We start from the raw sequence: 25,231 nt of genomic DNA on the forward strand, positions 1-25,231 counted from the left end.
ATTAATCATGTAAAAATTAACATTACAGTGTATTTTAAATTTTAAAATAGTTTTTTTTAATGTAAAAATACAAATTTATGGCATTGTCAAGTAACAATGATGTTTAAAATTTGGTATTGAATTTAAAGTAGGATGGTGTTTAAACATTTAAAAGAGAGTCATTCATTAATAAATATCATTTGTAAACCTTATTTTGTCATTTATTTTACCTTGTAAATTCCAAATTGCATCATATTCTGTTTGGAACATTTTTCCATTTTTGAATATGTTCTTCCTTGTTCTATTTGTGGAATGGCTTTTTTACCCGAGGAAAACCTCTCGATGCTGCCAAAAACATCTGTAATTTCCATTAAATGCTATCAGCAGGAATAAGTATGTACAGTGTTTGTTGAACAAACATTAAAACCCGATACGTTATAAACTACAAGCCAACCAATGCCGTATTTATTAGTATTATAGCCGATATCTGGCCCGATGACATACGGCATTGGTTGGCTTGTAGTGTACAGTGTTTGTTGTTTGTGTTAGTGTCAATTGTCAACTGTTTCAGCTTATTGGTAAGTTAGATAAAAAATTTAAAAGTTTATTAAATATTAAATTGTAAAAAGTTACCTTTTTCTTGCTTAGAAGCATTAGTTAATAGTCTAGGCCATTTATCTCTTTTAACCGTACTGCATGTAATTACCAATGCAGTATTCTTCTCCACCATAATTAAATTACCAGGAAAAACAGTAAAATTCTTGTTTCGTATGGTAATAATTACATCATCATCTGAAAAAAATATTTTAGTTCACAATAAGTACATTGTAAGCAAGGTATTTTGTTCACTTCTCACAAGAAAAATATCCAAACTTTAACAAAAATCATTTGACAAAATGCTATTTTTCCCATAGTTGTTTTACCTGGGAACCTAACTTTGAAAATTTGTCTATCAATGTCTAATATACAGGATATTATTATTAATATTAAAGAAATAAATAAGTAAAAATTAACAATATAAATAATAATATAAAATGTAAAATACAAGAAGAGATTAAGAATGAAATAAATTATTTAGGTACTACAATACAAAAGAAAAAAGGCAGAGTGAAATTTAAAACTCATAAAAAACTAAATGCACAAAAAGTAATACACTTTAAGTCAAATATTTCTTTATACATGAAAAAGATCATATTTAGTGCAGAGTATAAATAAAATGAAAATAGAACAACTAAATTATGCCCTCAAAATAGGTTATTTGTTCTATTTGACAATATGCTAAAGAAGAAAATGATGCTGAATAATTATCTAAAAAATATACTAGAAAAATGGGAAAAGAAATAGTACAGAATAAAATTAATAGATGTAGCTGTATGCCATCGTCTATTTTAGTTAGTTTTTGCTTTTGTTTTTAGTTTTATATAGTTTTGTATTATTCTCTGTTCTTTGTCCTTTCGTCTTCTCTGAAATTTTCTAATCTTAATAATATTCCTTCTTGAAGGTGAGGTAGTCAGTTCAACTAATGGAGAGGTGTCTAAGGGCATACAAGAGAGAAAAGATCAGTTTGTGGCTTGTGCACATGGTGAGAGGAAGAACTTAAGGAAGGAGTGTGTAGTCACCATTATCAGAGTGTACAGGAAAACACAAAATAAACATCTTCTAACTACTAACACTGTGTGGGGAACATCACCCTCCACATCTTAATAGTTGTAATGAACCCCAGGTGGTAAGAGTTATCACTTCCTGGAATGGGACTGGACTCTCCCAGTAAGAACTTTACATTCAGTTGTTCTGTGTTAGCCACGCTGTCAAGTCATGTAACTGTTACGTGAGCAGAAAATAAACTTAGTTTTTGTTATGATTTGTCTCATTCTTTTTTCTTGTATGCAGTGACAAGAAGCAAAGTAATAGCAGTAAAAACACTACATTGGTGACCCGAATCCAGACAAAGAACATAATTTGACTAAGAAAACTACTGAATCCACCCATTGGAACCTTCATCATGTACATCGTTCTTTTCCTAAAGACCTCAATCGTCAGATCATGGCTGAGATTGGAGCAGTAAAAATCCCTCCATACAACTTTTCCGATCCAGCCTTATGGTTCCACATGTGCAAAAGCACATTTGCTCTAGGATCTCCAAAGCTGATCACGGAAAGTGCCAGAAAGTTCAACTACGCAGTGGCCCATTTACCACCAGAAGTCACATCAACGGTTAGAGACATTATTATTTCCACATAAAGGTGGAACTTGTTGAGACGATTCGCCGGATCGTTTAATAAGAGTTACGAAAACTATTGGCCGAAGAACAGCTAGGAGATCGCAAACCCTCCGAACTACTATGTGTTCTAAAGCATCGGGAGGAAAATTTTCAAATCCCGGACGCAGTTATACTAGAGTTATTCATACAACACCTTCTAACTTCCGTCCAATCTATCCTAGCCGCTATTACCCCACTCAACATAGACAAAGCAGCGGAGGTAGCGGACCGCATGGTGGAAGTAACCCCTGCAACGATAGCTTCAGTGTCGCAACCTGAGAAAACCGATACCGTAACCAACAAAATACTAGTCGAAATAGATAAACTTAACAAGCGAATCGATAAACTAACGTAGGCACATTGGGATTGCAGTGACCATTTTTCTCGACACTCCAGCAGCAGTTCAAGACATCGCAACAATTCAACTCACTGCAGTAGCAAGAACTACTGCTGGTACCACAACTGTTTTGGCACAAAAGCACAAAAATGTATTCTGCCATGTAGTTTTCCAACAAATGAGAGCGGCAAAGCGTAGAGGCAACATGCACTTTGCCAGGATAATCTCGTTGCCTGTTCATCCTAGATAAGAGAATGAACATAAACTTTCTTGTCGACACAGGTTCCAACGTATCAATATTCCCAGCCTCCTCGTCACAAAAGAAGCGCACATCTCAAATGACCTTGATGGCAGCAAACACAACTGCAATTCATGTCTACGACCAACGAACACTCACTCTTGATTTTGGGTTAAAGAAAATTTTTCGCTGGAAATTCCTTATTGGCAACATGTCAATGGCAATAATAGGTGCAGATTTCTTGTATCATTTCCATTTGGTACCGAATCTTAGACGCAAATGTCTCACAGACGTTCAGACAAAGGTGAACTCTCCAGGCAAATTATTAGAAACCTTTATCCACTCTATTAAGATAACAACCAATGACTCCATATATCATAAGATATTGGAAGAATTTCCTGAGATCACCAGACCTCCACGTCCTAACCAACCCGTAAAACACAATGTTGTACATCATATAGAAACTGTTGGTTAGCCCGTAACTGCGAAACCACGTCGCCTAGCACCTGATAGGCTTAAAATCACTAAGGCCGAATTCGATAAGATGATAGCTCTCGGCCATATGTGAACATCAAAAAGCAATTACGCATCACCACTCCACATGGTCACCAAGAAAAACAGTTCGGATTGGCGACCCGTGGGAGATTATCGTGCTCTAAACGCACAAACCATAAAGGACAGATACGGTGTTTCAAACATCGCAGATTTCACATCGGAATTGCACGGGACACAAATCTTCTCTCACATAGACTTAATCAAGGCCTATCATCAAATACCCATCTACCCACCGCATGTGCACAAAACAGCTATATCGACACCATTTGGTCTTTTTGAGAGTACCAGGATGCAATTTGGATTGTGCAACGCATCTGCAACATTTCAACGGTTCGTCGACGAAGTAACCAGAGGACTTCCCTTCGCATATGCTTTTGTCGATGGCATATTAATAGCGTCACGCTCCCAGGAAGAACACATCTTGCATCTTCGTGCCTTATTCCAACACCTCCAAGAATATGGGTTAACCATAAATCCATCAAAATGCACCTTCGGCGTACCATTAATTGAATTTCTCGGATTCAAGGTCTCCGGAAAGGGTCTGGAACCACTCCCTGATAGAGTCAGAGCCATCCGAGAATTTCCCAAACCTTCATCTCTCACTCAACTCAGACAATTCTTAGGCATAATAAATTTCTACAAGAGATGCATCCCTCGAGCAGCACACACCCTCACCCTGCTAGTGCACCTACTAGAAGGAAAAAAGAATGGGAAATGTACGTCACTCACTCGGAAAGCAGAATCATGATCTCTGCAATGGTCAGAAGTGGCAGAACAATCCTTTGTGTCAACTAAGGAAGCACTGGCCAAAGCCACACTTCACCATCCAATACCTGGAGCTAAACTATGCATATGGGTAGATGTGTCAGATGCAGCTGTTGGAGGAGCGCTGATGCAATACAACAGGAAATGGGAACCTACCGCCTTTATCTCAGCAAAACTGGCACCAAATCAACGCAACTGGTCAGCTTACGACAGAGAACTATTGGCAATATACACATCAATAAAACGATTTCACCACATGTTAGAAGGCCATGAATTCACGATCTACACAGATCAAAAACTGCTTATATACACCTTCAAACAAAAACCAGATAGATGTTCACCACAACAAATGCGGCATCTCGATTTTATATCCCAATTCTCTGCAGATATACATCATATTCTGGGTACAGCTAACACAATAGCAGATGCTCTCTCCCGCATCAAGATAGATTCGATCACCTCTGCTTCTCCTCTAGACTTCCGAGAGCTAGCCACAATGCAAGCTACAGATTCGGAACTTCATCAATTGTTAAAGGATCCTATGTCGCTCAAATTAGAGCTGAAATCCTTACCACCTAATGAAATCGACTTATACTGTGACACATCATCCGGAATACCTCGCCCCTTCGTGCCGCATAATCTCTGACGAACCATTTTCAACCACCTACATGGACTTTCTCATCCAGGAGCAACAGCAACCACTAAGCTAATTTCAACCCGTTATGTTTGGCCGGGCATGTGGAAGGACATCCGTCAGTGGGCACAACATTGCATCCCCTGCCAGAAATCAAAAATTCACCGCCACACCTGGACACCAATAGGAAAGTTTACACTTCCGGAAGCAAGATTTTCCCATCTTCACATGGATCTGATAGGACCACTTCTGCCAGCTGAAGGGAAACACTACTGCCTTACAGTGATCGACCGTTTTACCAGATGGCCAGAGGTCATCCCAACTCTCCTTAAATCAATTTCTAAACAGATTATTAGTATTAACCCCTTTCGCAACGTTAGCAGATTTAATAATGTCTTTATTTTTCATGATTGTCGATATTGTCGTTCTCGGAATATGGTATGCAACAGTTAAATCTCGAACACGCATGCCACCTTCGTATTTCTCAACAATCTCTTTTTTTTAGTTCCATTGTGATTCTAGTCATTTTTTTAGTTTTCTGTTGTTTTTCATTTGCCTTTTTGCAATTCATGATTAATAAAAATAACAAAATTTTACTTACAAATTAAAATCAGAAGAAATTTAACAAAGTTATAAATTGTGGCACCGCAAATGTCTAGTCTGGTCTAGTACACCGATAGTGCTACTTGTTCATAGATGACGCGTATAATTGAATTAAGTCATATACCAAACAAAAGTCGTATACCGAGCAAAATTTGTTTCGTCCAAACAGGACGTATTCTAAAGCAGACGTATACTGAGGTTCCACTGTATTTCAGTAAGTTTGCATTCTGTTTTAGAAAACTGCTAAACATGAAAAACATTTGGCAAAACTTAATACAAAATATATTTTCTCAAATTTAAAATAAAAAAATGAAATTCACTTCCAATTAAAATATATATAAAAAAAGAAAGAAGAAAACAAAAATTTTTTATTTAAAATTATAACACAATAAATTTAATTTACCTTTTGTTGGTAAATGACAAGAAGGTAAATACGGTTCCCATGTTCCATTTTCACATTTACTTTCAATTGGTCCTCTTAAACGATATTCTCCAGGATACAAACAACCAAATTTTAGATGTGTATCATGAACAAAATGACCTGATTTAATTCTTCTGTTTCCATTTAAAAAAGCTATTAAATTGTCATCTAATGATTGATATATGCATTTATTCAATGAATTTGAATTGTTTAAATCTATTTCCTTTTTTTCTTCTGTATCACTTGTATTCAATTGAATAAAAGTGTTGTTTATAGTTAATGTAGCTTCTTGTTTAGCAATATCAGTTGTTTTAACTTCATCTATAGTAGTATCTTCATCAGGAAATTCAATTGGGATAGGTGTTTTTATATCTAAAACAATATTATTATTTTAGTTTAAAGAACAATATTTACCAATTTTAAAAATAATTTTTATCAATAATAAATAGCCATGTAAGAAATCAAGCCTGAATTACAATCCCGCTTGCAATGAACTTTTTTCACCATTAAAACTTTCAGAAATTTACATAAATTTAAAAACCTTTGCATAAACATTAAACCAAGTACTCTAAATAATTCCTTTTGTAAATAAACAAGTTCATTCCAATAACTTACTACTTTGGATTTTATTAGTTTGGAATACACAGCTATATAAACCTTACAACCATCTGGCAACACATTACAATGAAGTTCATTCAGAAAGAATTTTTGGAAGATTTTCTGGAATTCCTTGTAGTTTTTCTTGTCACACATCTAGCTTATAAAAGGCAAGTCACCTTTAGCAGTTTATATTAATGTCTGTGAAAAATAGTGAGAGGTAAGGCAGTATCAGAACCAATTAAGAAAATTATTATCCAGAAGTATAAAGGAGGAGTCTTTTGATGTAGTATTGCACAGGATATGCGGATATCTCAGTCTACAGTCCAGGGAATAATCAAATGTTTTTGAGAAAGGGGAAACACTTGTCAAGGAAAAGTTTTAGGAAGAAAACTACAATCCTTTCAATGCTACATTTTCCAAAACAAGCAAGTTTCCATAGCAGATTTGAAAACATGGCAAGGGAATACTTTAATATCCCATTATCTGAATGCACAATGCTAGGAAAACCAAAGCCTGGCTGCAGATGTACTCCCATGGCCAGCATCAAGCCTGGATCTGTCTTGGATAGAAAATGTATGGAGATTTTTGAAAATAAAGCTGATTCATTGCCATCCTCATACATTAGAACAATTACATATGTTAATTATAAAAACTACTTAGTTATTATGACTAATGAACAGACTTATTACACATCCAGCAAAACTTAATTCACTTAACCAAAATGATTTTTGGTCTTACTGGCCCTTAATTGGATGGCATACAAGAAACAGAATATATGGTGACAATTATTCTGTTATATTGTCACCATAAATTCTGTTCAGGCAACTTACTACCAACATAAGATATCTACCTCGCTCCGAGAACCTTGCAGCAGATGCATGCTTGAGAATAAATTCCATTGCACTACACTAAGTAATTGCATTGGAGGACATCATTGCTGCACAGTTGAACAGCTGGAAACTAACCAAGCTACTCAAGTCAACCATATGCTCTCTCAAATTTTAGAGCATTCAGTTGAACAATCAAGCATAACTACATGACTCATCAAATGGGAGAATCTGACCATTCATTCCAGAAAAATTTTGATGACCACTGTTTAATGCTATACATAGTCTAGCATTAAACAGTGATTAAACAGTAACTCATATGTAGGCAGAAATTAATTTATATATAGAAATTAAATCAATATTTTGGGGTTGTGTATAGCTTAGTGTCAATTCTGTGGTTTAGATAATACTCATACAAATTTTTGTCCACATTGGTTTAAGATTAAAGATTTGTACTTTCAGGGATAAAAGGTTTGGTGGATCTCATGGCTCAATACTTTGTTTGGCCATCACTAAGAAAAAACATCTCTCAATTGGCCAGGATATGTATTTCCTGCCAACATGCCAAGATATGGAAACACACAATCAGTAGCATTGGCACATACCTGTCAAATCCTGGTTTTCTCATCAATCTTGACATTCTTGGACCCTTGCCTCCCCCACAGGGATTCAGTTATTATTATTATTTTTTTTATTTGTGATTTTAGGCCCTTTACTGCTCAGAGCGCACAAAAAGGCCATGGATTCAGTTATCTAGTAACTTTGATGGACACATTCTCCCAGTGGCCTGAGGTAGTTCCAGTGCCAAACATTTTGGCAAAAGCTGTCACCAGTGCAATACTACTATCATGGTTAGCACATTTTGGAATTCCCAAAAAAATCATGACAGATCATGGGAGACAATTTGAGTGCCAGCTGTTCAGCAAACTCACCAATGGAACTTGGAATCCACCACATTAAAACAACAGCTTACCACCGTGCCTCTAATGGAATAATTGAATGTTGGCAATGCAACTTAAATTAAACAGTATTAAGAGCCCATCTAGCAGATGACTGGGTAACTGCCCTGCCAACGGTTCTACTCGGACTGAAATCATATGTAATCCCAGAGCACAACATGACACCTGCAAAACTAACCTAGGGAGGGACAATCAGACTCCCAGCTAACTTAATGAATGACAATTCCCACCCATGGACATTCGTACCTTCCTTTACAAGCTGAGAACCTTCATCAAAAGTCTGTGTCCAGTACAGCTGCAACATCATTCACAAAAATTCATCTTCATACACACAGAACTATCAACATCCTCACATGTTTTCATCTGGAACGATGTGATGCACAAACCACTCCAGCCAGTGTATGATTGACCATTCTAAGTGGCATCCAGGATGCCTAAACAGTTTGAAATTATTACACTGAAAGGGAAACAGATGATAAAATATAGACACATTAAAGTCTGACTTCTTGTTAAGTGATCAGGATGAAGCAACAAACTCAGAGTCTACTGTACCTCCAAAAGATACATTACTAGTACAACCAGCTACCCACTCCACTATTCCATCATCATTCACCACCACGCCGGACATTGTGTACGCTTTCAAGCATGACTCCTTACAGTTATCACTGGAGAGGAAGTATGTGGCTGACAAGAGCAGCAACACCACTTTTGGATCTTCCCAGGGGACAAGAAGGACAAATTTGACCACGTGGCCAGTGCAATACACTAAGAAAGTTAGTATTGCACTGGCCACGTGGTCAAATTTATCCTTCTTATCCCCTGGGAAGATCCAAAAGTGGTGTTGCCAGCTCTCTTTCTGTTCTATTATCTTCTATCTTTTTGGTCAGTGTTGCTGCTCTTGTTGGCCACATACTTCCTCTCCAGTAATAACTGTAAGGAATCATGCTGGAAAGCGGACATGATGTCCGGAGTAGTGGTGAATGATGATGGAATAGTGGAGTGGGTAGCTGGTTGTACTAGTAATGTATCTTTTGGAGGTACAGTAGGCTCTGAGTTTGAGAAAGAATTCTTGTTTGATGTATCTCAAGTATCACTTTTTTTGTAATTGGAACTTTCTGAGCCAACAGAAGGGCAAGCCCGACCATGTGGCCAGCACAAGACTTTTAATATCTCAGAGGACCTTTTAGAGATTTATCAACTCTGTCATAAACATACAGGACCTACTATATCTTAACTATTACAAATACAAACAATATTGTATGAAAGACCTCTGTTTTTATATTACTGCTGTGTTGCTATATTTTGGTTTTGGGCTAATTCTGTTATTATTTGGGAAGGCTCATTTTGCCTAATTGCTACTGCCTTGCATAATTCTTGTAAACAAATAAATAAATGGTTTGTTAAAGTTTAATAGTTCCTATTTTAAAAATAATTATAGTGAAAACTTAAGTTTGAAATTGGCAATGAAACTATAAAACTGAAAAAATTAGTTAAAAATTATTAATATTATAGTATAATATTATAGTATTATAACTATAATACTATAATATATTCCAAATTCATTGTGTATATTTCAGCTTCATTTAAATTATAAAATGTTCTGTAAAAACAATTTATAAAGACAGTACATAAAGAATTTTTTTCATTCATTTGAAAAATAAGTAATAACATTTTTCAAAAATGAACTTTTACGAGAATTTACATAAAGCAGATAAAACTATGCAAATTATTAATATTACATACCAAGTAAGCATTCAGGCTTTGGATGCCATTGTTTTTTTTCACATACAATAGAATTCTCACTGTCATCAGTTTCTATTATCCCTTGCAACTTGTAGGGTTTATTGCAGAATATAAAATATTTAGTTCCATGAGTAATTACAGAACCAGTTCTAACCTAAAATATAAACATTAATGAAACTATCATCAAACTATCCACAACTTAATAACATTAAAAATAATTATAATTAAAATATATCAATTCAAAGATGTAGATACAAAATTTTACAATATAAATTGCAATTCTAATTCAACATATAAATATGGAATAAAAAACCAACTAACTCAATAATCTAAAACCAAAAAAATTTCACTTATTAGTCAAGTGAACATTTCATCAACCTTTTTTTCAACTTTCAATTGAACACCTTCAGGCTGCAGAATGAACTGTAATGACATGACTTTTGAACAATCTGAAACTAATCTGTTTTTGCCTGCTGATTGGTGGACATGTTTCAAATGATGCATAAAAAACACTTGTTTTTTGAACAATGCATTTGAAATACCTGGGCAGCTGCTGATCAAAGAAGATGGTCCCCACATGTACTCATGTAAATGCTATTGTTTAAGGGGGTGAAGGAAAACGTTGCACATATTGGGGAACATGTCATCTTTGAAGTTGATGGCATTCTTATTTAAAGCTGCCTTGTATATCTCCAATGGTTCAAGGTAGCAGAGTTGTGCTCTGTTGGATGTTTGACGGAGGATCCTGGTCCTATTCAATGGACTTCCACATACAGATCCACGGCATAAGAAGATAGTGCAGTGGAATAGTGACCCATAGAAATGTCTGTATGAAGTTCCTTTAAGCAGGTGATCTCTCTGTTGGTGGCTCTGATGTACTCTAATTCTTCGTTGATTCTACCGTCCATAAGGGAGACAGAGTATAAACCTGGCAAGTGTTGCCAAACTGGCAGGTCTTTGGCATTTCAGAGGAGAGAAAAAATATAGGGGCTTCATTTGTAGGCCAGCTTGATGACGATGTTATGTGCTATCTCATTGTATATAGGGACAAGAACTGCATTGGATGTGATCACTCCATATGTCTCTGAACGTGATGGGTTGCAGGTGTTGGGCTGTCTGTGGAGTGGAGTGTTCTAAGATGCCCGTAATAGTCTTTGTACAGAATCCATGCTGAATTGCTTGGTTGATGATAGTGCTTTATTCTTGCATCCTATCATGTAAATGCAAGAATTATCCTAACATGTATACTATCACATTCAGAGACATACAGGGCAATCACATACAACGTAGTTCTTGTTCCTATATACAAAGAAACAGCATATAAAATCAAGCTGGCCTACGAATGGAGCCCCTATATATTTTCTCTCCTCTGAAATGCCAAAGACCTGCCAGTTTGGCAACACTTGCTAGGTATATACTCTGTCTCCCTTATGGGCTGTAGAACCAACAATGAATTAGAGTACATTGGATCCACCAACAGAGAGATCATCATCTGCTTAAAGCAGTGTTTCCCAAACTTTTGACATCTGTGTACCCTTTGTATAATTTTCTTAATGCTGAGTACCCCTCGTCAAAAAAAATTGCATATACTTTAAATCAAAAACCAAAGATAACGAGGATATTCCATTTTTATATGCTGCTGCAATTGAAAACATAAACAAAATCCTTAAGTTTGTTTTCAAAAAAATCGATGGGTTTATCTTTGTACTGATTGTGGTTTGTCTCAAAATGGCACTTTAAGTTGGAAGGTTTCACGCTTTCATTTGTTAGATTTTCAAAACAAATGACGCAAAGTGGAATAGGCTCTTTTTCATCTCCAGTTCATGAGAATGACGGTTTGACGGTTGACTCAACAGTGAATTTTCCGTAAGTTCCTCCGTTGAATGATCTGACGTCACGTTTTGTAGAAAAAAGAAACACTTTCGTTGAGAGTAATGTTGAGAGGTCACTTTTCAAGATGGCTGACTTAAGTAACGAGAAGGTGGCGATTGTGACTGTTTTGTTAAATAGTATTTCCGAGAGTAGAGGGGATTATGAGATGTTTTTTAAAATCAAAAACCAAAGATAATGAGGATATTCCATTTCTATATGCTGCTGAAATTGAAAAATCGAAAAAGCCAAAATAGAAGACTATGTGGAAAATATTGTTCCTAGATATAGCGATATGGACTTTAGGTCTCATTTTCGTCTTTCTAGAAGCACTGTCAAAGTAAGTCTCTGCTAAGAATTGTTAGTTGTAGTAACTAGCTACAGAAAAATTGGTTTATTCGGCAATTTTAGCTTTTTATTAATACTAAAGCGCACAACAAACCTTTCCTGTTAGAAAAATCGCACAAAAGCTAAAAATACACACGCGCACATTGTAACAATTCAATGTGTAGATACTGGAGGTTTTTGTGTGACACTGTTGTCTTGGCCATAAGGTGGAGGAATACACAGAATCACAGCACCCGGCGAAACCACTAAGAAGTAACGAAGTTTTTTATTATTTTTCTATGTTTGTAATCGAAAAAAAGTAAACTGCTTGTTGCACCAGGAACAGCTGAAGCACGGTGCAGCGTGTACCCCCACTAAACTCTTCCCGTACCCCTGGGGGTACGCGTACCACACTTTGGGAAACACTGGCTTAAAGGAACACCATACAGACATTTCTATGGGTACTATCTTCTTACGCCATGAACCTGTATGTGAAAGTCCATTTGATAGGACCAGGATCCTCCATCGAACATCCAACAGAGCACACCTCTGCTACCTTGAACTGTTGGAGATATACAAGGCAGATTTAAATAAGAAGGCCATCAACTTCAAAGATGATGACACGTTCCCCAATGTGTGGAACATTTTCCTTCACCCCCTTAAACAACAGCATTCACATGAGTACATATGGGAACTGTCTTCTCTGATCAGTGGCGGCCCAGGTATTTCAAATGCATCATTCAAAAAAAGCGTCCTTCACGCATCATTTGAAACAGCTCCACCAATCAGCAGGCAACAACACATTAGTTTCAGATGTGGCTGTACACCATGTGTTTGTATATAGTTTATACGTGGTATGATCCAAAAGTTCGGGGAATGCAGTAATCTACGACAACAAAAGCATGTATTTGAAGCTACAGCGTATGAAATGGATTCTACCAAACCACCTCTACGTGTTCAGGTTAATTCCACCCATGTCATGTGATTAAACCGCGAGCGCTGCTGTTTTTTTCCGGAGATAGTTACCTTTGTTTTGCGACGTAATCAAACTGGAGTTTCAAGAACAACCTACAACATTTCGACTTCACCGTGACCTTTCACCGTAGAATCACCGTACACCTTTCTTAGCAATTTTAAAGTCTCCGTAGGTGTTTTACCTAAACGCTGACAAAATTTAATGTTGGGGGTTGTTCTTGAAACTCCACTTTTATTACGTCGCCGAACAAAGGTAACTATCCCCGGAAAAAAACGGCAGCGCTCGTGGTTTAATCAGGTGACATGGGCGAAATTATCCTGAACACATAGATAAGGTTTGGTAGAATCCATTTTATATGCTGTAACCTCAAATACGTGCTTTTGTTGTCATAGATTACTGCATTCCCCGAACTTTTGGATCGTACCACGTATTTTATTTTTATTTTTATTTTCACTTCCACACGCTTTTATCCCCTTTCTTTTCTTTGCCTATTGTCTTTCCTCTTTGGAATGTCTCTCCAAAATTCCTTTTCTTATATGGCCATCGTATATCCCCTAAAACAAAGAAAGGGTGCGTGGCCCCTGAGGGAACGAGTACAAAACCAGAGGGCAGAAGGGTCATGAACTAGAAAAAAGAAAGGATTCGGACTCAAGAGAAGAGAGGAGTGAGACGAGCTTCTGGCGCGTTCTGGCAGCGTGCAGAAAAGAAAGAGTAGCGTTTCATAGACAGACTAAAGATTTTGTTGTGATCGATCCATTTTGTTTGTGATTGATTCATGATAATTAACTGTGAATTTTCGCATCTGAACTGTCAACGAGCGATTGAACTGGAAGGAAGAAGAGAATCCCCTCCACATATTTTGTGAAAGACCCTCGCCAAGGACGTTATAAAAGAGACTGATTTTTCGAAGACCTCAAAGACTGGGTACCCCTTTCCTAATTTCTTACATTTTCTTACCTGTTCTTTATTCTCCTCCTTTAGTTTAATATTAGTTTAATTTTTCATTTTTATTCGTATTTGTGATAGTATAATATTAGTGTAAGATTAGTTTTAATTATTTTCCCTTTGTCGCGAGCTATATATGAGTCGGGAAATTTTTGTACAATATTGTTCGCTCATACGATTATTTCCATCTGTCGGGATAGAAAATATACTGGCATCCTAAAAGAACCTGTAGCTAAAAATTTTTACCTTAATTAAAAGTTTCCTTTTTCATTTTTATTTTGGTTTCATGTGTATTTCTTTTAACAAAGAAAATAACTTATTTTCACACAGATCATTCAAAAATCATGCAGTTACAACTTTTTCTGCAGCCTGAAGGTGTCCAATTGAAAATGGATGAAAATGTTTGACTAGTAAGTGAAATTTTTCTGGTTTTTAGGTTATTGAACTAGTTGGTTTTTACACATTAACCAACATTCAGCAGTCATCTATTGAAACATGGAATATAAAGCAAAATAAATTTGAATTTAAAAAGAAAACTAATTGGTGCTCAAAATTGTAACCAAATATAAATAACCTATTGATCAAATTCTTTGGTTCACTAATTTATTAAAAATAAAAACATATTTGAAAAATCTCAAATTACAGACGGGGGAAATCCACTAATAAAATTAACACAGTTACCGATAAATTTATTAACAACTATAATAGCAGTGGTTTTTGTTTTGATTTCTCTAATAAGCAGATGACAAGATTTATTGATTTTTGTCTCAGAAATTACATATTCTGTACAAAATATAAACAAATAATTGTATTAGACATTTAAAAATTTTATCAACAATTAGGGTCTATCAGTGACTGAGTGCATAACTTCAGGTCCAACTACTGAACTTAGGTAGTTGGACCTGGGTTTGTGACTGACCAACAGGCTGCCATCAAAGGTTTTTTAATTTTCTTCATTTTTATAAAGTATATTGGCCTCTATTTAGATATTAACCTAAATTGAGACCCAATTTATCATAGAATTTTCCCTTGGCAGATTGCTTTTGTGTTATATTGCCTTATCCTATAAAACCAAACAAACAATGATTAGGATTAAAAAAATCATTATTTGTTCTTTCAATATTCTGAGAATTAACATTGAAATAATTACAGCTATTGTAATTTCATGCAGATAATCTGCAGTGCATACATCTCAAAAAAATTGTTAGAACAAAACTAAAATCTTCACATAATCCACACACCACATACTACATGCCTCTGCAACAGTCATTAAAATCATGTCATTTACTGGCATGCAATTTAGAAAGTGTCTTCTGAAATATTAAAACATTGTAATTATTCTTAATTACTGTAAAATTCCACTTATATTAGGGGGTTATCATTAAGAGATTTAAGACCATTATTTTACAATATACATCATTTAACTCCAACATATAAAATGCATTTTGGCACATTTTACTGTGTCCTCTTCAATTAGATTTCTAATCTACCTCTGTCAAAATTAACTTCTGTAGCTACAAATGGAGCTTTTGTCTAATGACTGGAAAAACAATGGTTTCATGGCATTACTGATTGCAAAAAAAAAAAAAAAAAAGAAACGGGGGAAAAAAATCCAGCAAGTTGCTCAACTTTTCCGGCAACATTTGGTGGCATCATCTGTTATCATATTTTACTAAAACACTTTTTACATTTTTAACTATTATAAAATAGCAAGAAGCTTAATTTTCAGGGTAGGGATGGGTTTTATAAAAAATTGTAAATGCCTATAACCAGTAAAATCGTCACAAAGTCTGACCCAACTGGAGATACATACGACCCCCAATATCTCCCAATCCCCTCGACCTTTAATCACCAAAATTTAATAGCATCAATCCTAATAAACAAACCTCCCTGCAAAATTTCAGAAATTTTCAACAAAAGCATAGGAGTTATTAAGCTTCAAACAGGATGAACAAAATTGTGCACAAAAACGTCCATACATACAGAAATAACTCCTGAATTTTTTCATTTCTCGATGTTTCAAGGTGTTCTAAGTCCAAAAATGTAAAAATCTGGGGGGTCATATTTTGCTGGATCACCATATTTTCCCACTGTATAATAACCAGGAAAGTGAAAATAAGTGAAATTTATGATGAATCCAAGATTCATCACACGCATCACATTATACATCAAGAAGTATTATGGACAAAGGTAATAAACATGGAAAAATATGTTGACATTTATCAAAATTCATCAATTTCATAAGATTTGAAGCTTAATTCAGTGACAGTTCTCTGTTTTTTTAAGTGAATTAGACAGTGAATATTCTTGTTTGTCTGTGGCTTCAGCCATAATGTTGTATATATTTTTACTTTTATTTTATTTTAGTTTAATACTCTGCTTTCTCTTTTTTTCTAAATCTTTCCTGGAATTTTCGCTCTGAACCGTTATTGCCCTTGGGTGGGATTAGCCGTTCTTGGAAGTTTGATAGAACAAAAGAGTTGAGGATGCTTAGGGCAAAACGGCCAGCGTAACGGACACTTTTTGGCAAGATCTTGGAGAGGACGGCTGTGTAAGGCAGGGCTATAGACTGGAGAACAACGGAAGCAGAGACTGTGAGGCCAAAGAGACCAAAAGGAGAGAACCACAGGCAAGAGTCTTGAGGACACGTTGAGAGACCCAAATAATCTCTAGATCTACTAATAGATACGACATTGATAAAGTTAAAGAACAAAACATTAAGTTGGCATCCTACCCAAAGCGCACACCGACCAAAGAAATCCCAGGTATTTCACTTCATCCCCACTTCCCTTTTTTTTAATCTTTCCTATATTCTCAATTTCCTTAGATTTAAAGTTAGACGTACGTTAGCTGTAAGTTGCTCAAGAAAAAACAGGCGTATTACTTGTTATGCGCATTATGGTTTTTAGTTCCAACACCAGTGGTTTTCGATGTTGTTATAAAGGACAAGGAAAAACCCTGTTTGTATATACTATCGTGACCAGATTTGTAAAGTTGGGATCCCTTCTATGAACCTGTTTAGAGAGAATAAAGAGTACTTTGTGTTAAAATTAATTTTGTACTTCTTGTTGTACCGTTATGTTCACGCACCGTACTGTCTCTCATAGGGAACATCACATGTCCTACTATGCCAAGGTATGTTGGCTATCCTGCTCCAAGGTTCTTAAACAATTCTGAGACTTGAAAGAAGAAATATGCCAGTTCTTAATAACTAAAAATCAAGACATAAGCCTGTTTTTTGGCAAAGTATGGTTGCCATATCTATTCTTCATGGTTGATATAACAAAACACTTAAATTTAATTCATATAAAACTGTGAAATCAGATCATTAGTAAGCTAGTTCTTTGGGAAAAGCAGTTGAAAAATGAAGATTTAATGCACTTTTTGACATGCAACATGAACAAATCAAGTTTAAGTGAAACTGCATTGTATCAAAAATATGTAGAAAAAATTTTAAACCTTAGAACTGAATTTGAAGCAAGGTTTGCAGATTTTAAATTTTTAGAAGACAAGTTTTCTTTGTTTTTTAGATTTTTAAAATAAATATAGAATCCATACCTAATCAAATGCAAATGGAAGTACAGTCAAACCTGTTTTTATGCGGTCTTTTTTTGTGCGATTTTTTTAATGCAATTTTTTATTTGTGCAGTTTTTTTTGTGCGATTTTTTTTTTATTTTTTTATTTGTGCGGTATAGTTGGCGACTAGTCTCGTCCGATTTGTCATGTCTCACGTTGACTTATTATAGCTAAATAAACTTATTATAGCATAAATGAACTTATTGTAGTAATATTATTGCATGAATATGCGAAAAATGAAATAATTTATTTTTTAAGTCAACAAAACACCACCTGGACAAAAATATGTAAAACAGACGATAGACGAGACGATGCAGTCGAGTGCTGACATCTGTTGTCAATAAATTCTACGTGTGTTTTAATTACGTTAATTAAACCTTCAAAGTGCTTTCACATTCCTGGACCATTAAGATAAGATTCATTTCAAAGCGATAAAATGTACTGTATTATTTTTTCTATTTAGATATAAAATTTTAGGATTTTTATTTTATGTTTAGACATAATCCCTGAAAATGAATAAGGGCAAAAACAAAGTGAAGAGGAAGGTAATTTCCTTAGAGACTAAGACCGATTTTAAAACAAGTTATTTTCTATGTGAGACTTTTTTTATGCGGTCCCTATTCACTGCATAAAAAAATATTTTTTTAATTGTGTTGCAAAAACTATTTTTTATAGTCACTCATGAAGTTTCGTGCGATTTTTTTTTTTTTTTTTTTATGAGGTCCCTATCCACCGCATAAAAACAGGTTTGACTGTAATTGAGATCCAGTGGCAATTCAAATTTGAAAACAAAATTCAGTGAAGTTGGAGTGCCTGGATTTCACAAATACTTACCTGCCAGGTTTGAAAATACTTGAAAATTCGTATATGAAATTAGTTCCATGTTTGGAAGTACTTATCAATATGAGCAGTTATTTACAATTATGAAAGGAAATAACTCTCCTGTCAGATCCAGAATTACTGACATTCACCTTGGGTCAGTTTTGAAATTAATCACTGAACAAAATTTCCCTCAAAGCAGGAAAGATAATAGCAGATATGAGATGCAAAGTGTCAGGAAGAAAACATTAATTTGTATCGTTGTTCTTGTTCTTTTTTTTATACTATACTTTTCGAAATAAACCTGTTTCTATGAAAATTAAAGTTTTTGTTTTTTTTTTGTGGTCCACATAAACTTAAATCTTGTTTATTTGGCCCGTGTTAGCCTTTGAGTTTGACATGCTTGCACTACACCTACACAAAATATCAGGTCAGTCCATAAGTTCGTGCGTATTTTTATCTACAAAAAAAGCAGCAAAAAATTTTAATTAAAGTTTCTTTCAATCTATAATGTATTCACCATTATTTTGTACAATTTCTTGCCATCTTGATGGTAGCTTTTTAATCCCGTCTTCATAAAATGATTTCAGTTTTGAATCAAAATATTCAGAAATAGACTTTTTTACATTGTTCTCATCCTCAAAAGTTTTCCCTTTTAAAAAATTCTGCAAACTGCGAAAAAGATGATAATCACTGGGAGCAATATCTGGCGAATATGGTGGATGAGGTAAAATTTCCCAGTTGTAGCTTTCAAGTTTCTGTACAGTTATTTTTGCAGCGTGTGGTCTGGCATTGTTATGCTGCAAGAGAACCTGCTTTCTGTTCACTAACGACGGTCGATTTTTTTTTTCAATTTTTCATTTAAACGCTCTAATTGCTCACAATACATTTGAGCTGTAATTGTTTGATTAGGTTCTAACAGCTCAAAGTGAATTACACCTGACATATCCCACCAAACAGACAAAAGAATTTTTTTTGGATGCAACCCACCTTTTGCAGTCTGTTTTGGCTGCTTGTCGCGATCCATCCATTGTCTTTTTCTCGTCACATTATTATAGAGGATCCATTTTTCGTTTCCAGTAACCAGCCTACCAAGAAAAGGTTCTAAAGCAATGCGGGATAAAAGAGACGTGCAAATGTTTACACGTTGTTGTCAGTTAGCTATTGACAATTCATGTGGTATCCATTTTCCTAGCTTTGAAACTTTTCCAATTTGTTGTAGGTGTCTATGAACAGTTCCACGGGATGAATTTAAACGTTCCACAATTTCATCAACTGTTAAAGATGGTTCTGCTTTCAACTAGTGCAGAGAGAGCATCGTCATCAAAGTCGACGGGTCTTCCAGTACAAGCCTTATCCTCCACACTAAAATCATTGTTTCTAAATCTTTCAAACCACTTCTGCGCAGTCCTTGCACTAATTACAATTTGATTATGTACAGTATTTATTTTTTTGGCTGCATTTGTAGCATTCTCACCACTTGAAAATAAAAAGTTTAAAACATGTCTTTTATATTCATCGGTTACTTCCATTTTAACGAAAATAAACAACTGAAATGTTCACAATTCTGAACAGTATTATATGAATGAGAACCAATTTAACACTTCAGTGTAAAAATTATCACATTAGACTGACATTTTTAACAGCAAAACAAGATTTTTCTCAAGGTCATAAAAATGCGCATGGACTTATGGACTGACCTGATACATCCAGCATTCAGTCAGTTTAATTTACAAATTCATTAATGTATCTCCTAGTTCAATGATTATTTTTATTTAGAAAATTGTAATTAAAATACAATTTTTAAATTTCTCATTAGAACTGATGGGATTGTCAATTATGTTATACTTTAAAATGATTTAACTGATTGAAGTCAGAATAGGCTAAGTTTTTTTCTCATATTTTATATATTTTTAATTTATTTATTCTGATTATTTAAAATATGGCATGTTAAGCTTTGACAAATCATATCAAGGATGAATTGTACTGTTTCGAACTACACAATGTTTTCTTTTTGCTTATAACCTTATTATCAAAAGCTACTGTAGTGCTACGCAACTATGTATTATTGTTATTATTATTATTATTAATTATTTTCTCGGTTTCCTTTTTGTATGTATCGGGTTTTCTTGGTTTGTACCGTGTCGCGTGGAATTTTCTTATGATGTCACCTTAGGATACGTGAGAAGCTTTCTGATTGGTCCAGAGTGGGACAATAAGTGAAGCGGACTTCCGGAGAGCGGGAAATATAAATTGAGGGACTCTCACGATTGAGGACACTTTTTGGCTGCTTTTGGATTCGTCGAGGAAGGTTGCCGAGGAAGGGTCAGCAAGGACGTCGGAGTTAGACCGGGAGAACAGGAGTCTAGAAAGGGCGACCACTTTCAGTCGGGAAGCACAATCCGTTTCCATCGTAGTGTAATTGAGAAGTATCAACGAGGGACGTACTTCTGGTGACGTAAATTACGTTCAGGTATCGGAAAGAACTATTAGTTTTGTGAATTAACGTAAAGAAAAGGAACGCTTGGAACTCGAGATCGTGTTGCATTTACTTAACATAATACCGTGATTCGTCGAAGGCTAATATATGCAATTATTGTATAGAAGGAAAATGTGTATGTATATATGTATATAGAGTATTGTAAATTTCGTTAGTTTTAAGTCGTGTATCGTGTAAACTTGAGGGTTAGGAAGCATCTCGCGGTTATTGTACTGTTAGAATAAATTACTGTTGTTTCGCCAAATTCGTGCACGTGTAATTGGTCATTACTTGAGTCCTTAACATACATCCTTATTACATCCGTGGACTTAGATCCATCGGATAATCAACATTGGCGTCCGCGACAGGATATTGATCGGGTTGTTTGTTGTAAAAGGACCGACCAAACGTGCATCTTGTATTAACCCCTCATCCTACTGCCGCTTATATCTGTAATTATAGCCATTGGAATTGTAAATTATATTATTGTAAAACCAAAAGGTTTCGGTAAACTATGGATGAACAAATTACCAGCGGATCTTCAGGGGCAGGGGAATTGGGCAATGTGCCTATTGTAACGGGATTTATGGGCATGATCCCATGTTTTTCGAACCTGCCCGGAGATATTTTAGATGTGAGTAGGTTTTTCCAAACCGTCGAGAACGTCGCGTCGTTGGCAAGCTGGGATGAGACTGTGAAGGTCACCGTAGTTCAAGCCCGCCTAAAAGGTGAGCCCTTGTCTTTATTTTTCGATTTAAGGGACCAGGGCGTCATGAGCTATGATGAAATAAGGAGGGCTCTTATAAAGTGCTTTGGTCGTAAAGAAAAAGAACAGGACCCGTTTGATCAGGTATTAAAGATCTCCCAGAGAAGAGGGGAGAGGGTTTGCGAATACGGGATTAGGATTAAGTCGTTGTTTTCACGAGCGGTGACGCGCAATTCTAATTTAGCGACGCTTCGCGACAATGCTGTTAAGGAATGCTTTATAAAAGGACTACTAGCGGAGATTAGGAGGCAGGTGATGCAGAGGCGGCCGGACACCTTGGATGAGGCGATAGTAAAGGCCGAAGAAGAAGAGGAAATCGAATCGGCCTGCAACAAACGAGGTGGGATAAGTGAGGTATGCGCAAATGTTGAGCATGAAAGGGGGTTGGAGAGAAGGGAAGTACAATTGGGTAAGCGTGTAGAGGAGTTGGAGACTCAAATAAGGAGTTTGACCGAGTCCATGGCATCTTTACTCGAGCACATGAAGGGGAACAATAACCGCGAGAGGTGGGGAAAAGAGCGCCGTTGTTACACGTGTGGTGAAATAGGCCATATTTCGAGAAAATGCAACAAGAGAAGAGGTTTAAACTAGTCAGAGGTCATTTGAAAGGTCAGGCGAATGACCGGTTAGTTAAATTAGAACTGACCAGAAAGATCCACTTGTCAGACCGGGGGTTACCGATTGTAAGAGGTGTAATCCTAGGACGTGAAATTGCTGGTCTAGTAGATACAGGTGCAGAAAGGACCGTAATTAAGAATGAATTGACTGAATATATCAGGCGTGAAAATAGGAATTGGGTGGTCCCAAACAATTCATGTATTAGTGGGATGTCGGGAGCACTCATAAACAGTGATGAGGCCGTAGCAATCGAGTGCTGTTTCCACGATGGGAAAAAGGTATGCACGACAACACCAAGTGTTGGGTTTCCTGAAAGGGCAGGTTACGAGATGATCATCGGGATGGACATTATTTGCCAGCACCCTGGGCTGTTGGTGGGGATCGAATCAGTGGTTAAGGCAGATAAGCAAGGTCGTGAAGGGAGATTTTGTATTAATATAAATAGTGAGGTAGGGGTGGCAGAGGTAGAAAGAGAGGTGTGGAGATTGGATCACCTAGATGAACCGGTTAAGAGGAAAATAATAAATATTTTGAGAAAGTATCCGGACGCTATTGCTAGCGAAATTGCCGAGTTATCTGGCACTAGCAGACATATGCACTCTGTTAGCCTGACGTCGGAACGTCCGGTCAACGTTAGACAGTACCGAATTCCGTACAGTTACTTACCTGGCCTTAAGAAGCAAGTTAGTGAGCTGATAAAAGCAGGTATATGTGAGGAGAGCTCATCGGAGTGGAACTCTCCTATACATGTTGTTCCTAAAAGCTCTGGTGAGATTCGTATCACTTTGGACCTGCGAAAAATTAATGATATAACAGAACCCCAAATATTCCCGATGGCTCGAATAGACGACATCTTATCCCAACTTAATGGGAACAGATATTTCTCGGTATTGGACTTAAAAGCAGGGTATTTCCAGATTCCTCTAGATCCCAAGGTAAGACACATATTTGCGTTCTCCACACCATGGGGAAAATACCAACTTTGTAGGATGCCTCAGGGTGGGAAGAATAGTGGGAGGTTTTTTCCAATACATTATGACGAAGATCTTAGCAAAATTTGTCGGAAATAGCTGCTTTGTGTTTCAAGATGATATTGTATTATTTTCACAAAGTTTGGAGGATCATCTTGAGCTTGTCGATCGAGTAATTAGTACATTAAGGGATGAGGGCCTAAAATTAAATCCGAGTAAATGCCAAATATTAGCAAAGGAGGTGAGATATTTAGGACATATTATTAATAGCGAGGGTGTGCGACCTGATCCCAACAATGTTGAGTCGATCAAGAAAGTGGAAACACCTCGTAGTGTAAAAGAGGTCCGCAGTTTTCTCGGTGTGGTTGGATTTTTTCGGAATTTTATCCCGTCGTTTTCCGATATCGCTGCTCCATTAACAGAACTCACCAAGAAAGGGAAGAGATTTTTATGGAGCCCAGAATGTCAGAGAGGTTTTGAAAAGTTAAAAGAGGCAATAGCAAGCCCACCAATTCTAGCTCACCCGGATTTTGATAGACCATTCTATTTGCACACTGACGCATCTGACAACGCGGCAGCTGCGGTGCTCGAACAACGGCACGAAAAGGGACTGGCTCCGATAGGCTATTTTAGTAGGAGATTTCAAGGGGCAGAAATCAATTATTCCACAATTGAGAAAGAATGTCTAGCAATTGTTTTAGCCTTAAGACACTTCAAATTTTTAATTCTAGGCCAAAAAACGATAATACTCTCTGACCATAAACCCCTTGTGTTCCTTAGCAACATTCAAAATGGGAGCAAGCGTCTGACTCGTTGGATAATGGAGATTATGGACTACCATATAGAAGTCCAACATGTGAAAGGCGTTGACAATAAAGTAGCGGACTTCCTTTCGAGGAACGTTAACGGGGTTCATCACTTCGATGTTGAATCTACAAGGGCTGTAATCCCTAATAGATACGAGATTGGTTTATCACAGGATCGCGATGAAACTTTTGGCCCCATAAAAAGGGATTTACTGAGAAGCCCCGGGAATAGAAATATTGGGAGCTATATGCACCAGTATGTAGTAATAAGCGAATGCCTGTATAGAAGAAGCCTCTTGAAGTCCCGTGACAAGTATGTTAGCCAATTATGCGTAGGGGAGGATCTTGCTAGGGAAGTGATTAAGGCTGTTCACGAAAACAATCTGTCGGGGCATTGGGGCGTGCGAAAAACTATAATTAACATTGAGAAACACTATTATATTCGGAATTTGAGGGAGAAGGTCGAAGGTGTCATTAAGACGTGTGAAAGGTGCCAGAGGCATAATGTACACAAAGGAAAGGCTCCTTTCCAAGAAAACGAGACGGCTGAGGCACCTTTCCAAAAGATTGCTGTGGATATAGTAGGACCTATCCGCACATCGAGCAGCGGTAACCGATTCATCCTTGTAATAGTAGATATTTTCACTCGTTTCGTCGAAGCACACCCTTTGAAGGACCAAACTGCATGGTCTGTGAGTAATACAATATTTAATGAAATCGTTTGTAGGTACGGTGCCCCAGAAGTAATTATTTCCGATAGAGGTACCAACTTTCTATCATCTTTATTCTCGGACTGTTGCAAGTGGTTAGGAATTAGGAGGAACATTACTACCGCTTATCGACCTTGTGCGAATGGCACGTGCGAACGGGTGAACAGATCGTTAGTCGAAATGATAACTAAATCCTCTGACGATGGGAGAGTCGAATGGGATGAAATGATACCTTCTGCATGTTTTGCCTATAACAATTCGCACCACACTGCCATAAATGAGTCACCTGCCTTCCTCTTGTATGGTGTTGATCCCCGTACCCCTAATATCGAATACCTGCCTGATGATATGTCTACCGATGAGCGTAGGGCATTCCTGGTCACGAAACTCCGTGCATTACGGGAAAATGCGAGTATCCATGCGCGAAATTACAACAAGAAAGGAAGG

The 25,231-nt window shown here is 36.6% G+C and overlaps 1 protein-coding gene across 3 annotated transcripts in view; it reads right to left on the reverse strand.

Annotated features, from left to right (window-relative positions):
* LOC136990201 (sushi, von Willebrand factor type A, EGF and pentraxin domain-containing protein 1-like) overlaps positions 1-25,231 on the reverse strand; it is a 104,831-nt gene that overhangs the window by 23,335 nt on the left and 56,265 nt on the right. For all 3 annotated transcript variants that reach the window (XM_067288573.1, XM_067288572.1, XM_067288571.1), the window contains 3 exons: positions 9,922-10,075; positions 5,775-6,164; positions 613-771 (listed from right to left, as the gene is read on the reverse strand). In XM_067288573.1, the coding sequence (XP_067144674.1) occupies positions 613-771; positions 5,775-6,164; positions 9,922-10,075 (703 nt within the window). The remainder of the gene's footprint in view (positions 1-612; positions 772-5,774; positions 6,165-9,921; positions 10,076-25,231) is intronic.

The sequence above is a fragment of the Centruroides vittatus genome, unplaced genomic scaffold, assembly GCF_030686945.1.
Source record: "Centruroides vittatus isolate TY-2023 unplaced genomic scaffold, ASM3068694v2 scaffold_861, whole genome shotgun sequence".
NCBI classification, from domain to species: Eukaryota; Metazoa; Arthropoda; class Arachnida; order Scorpiones; family Buthidae; genus Centruroides; species Centruroides vittatus.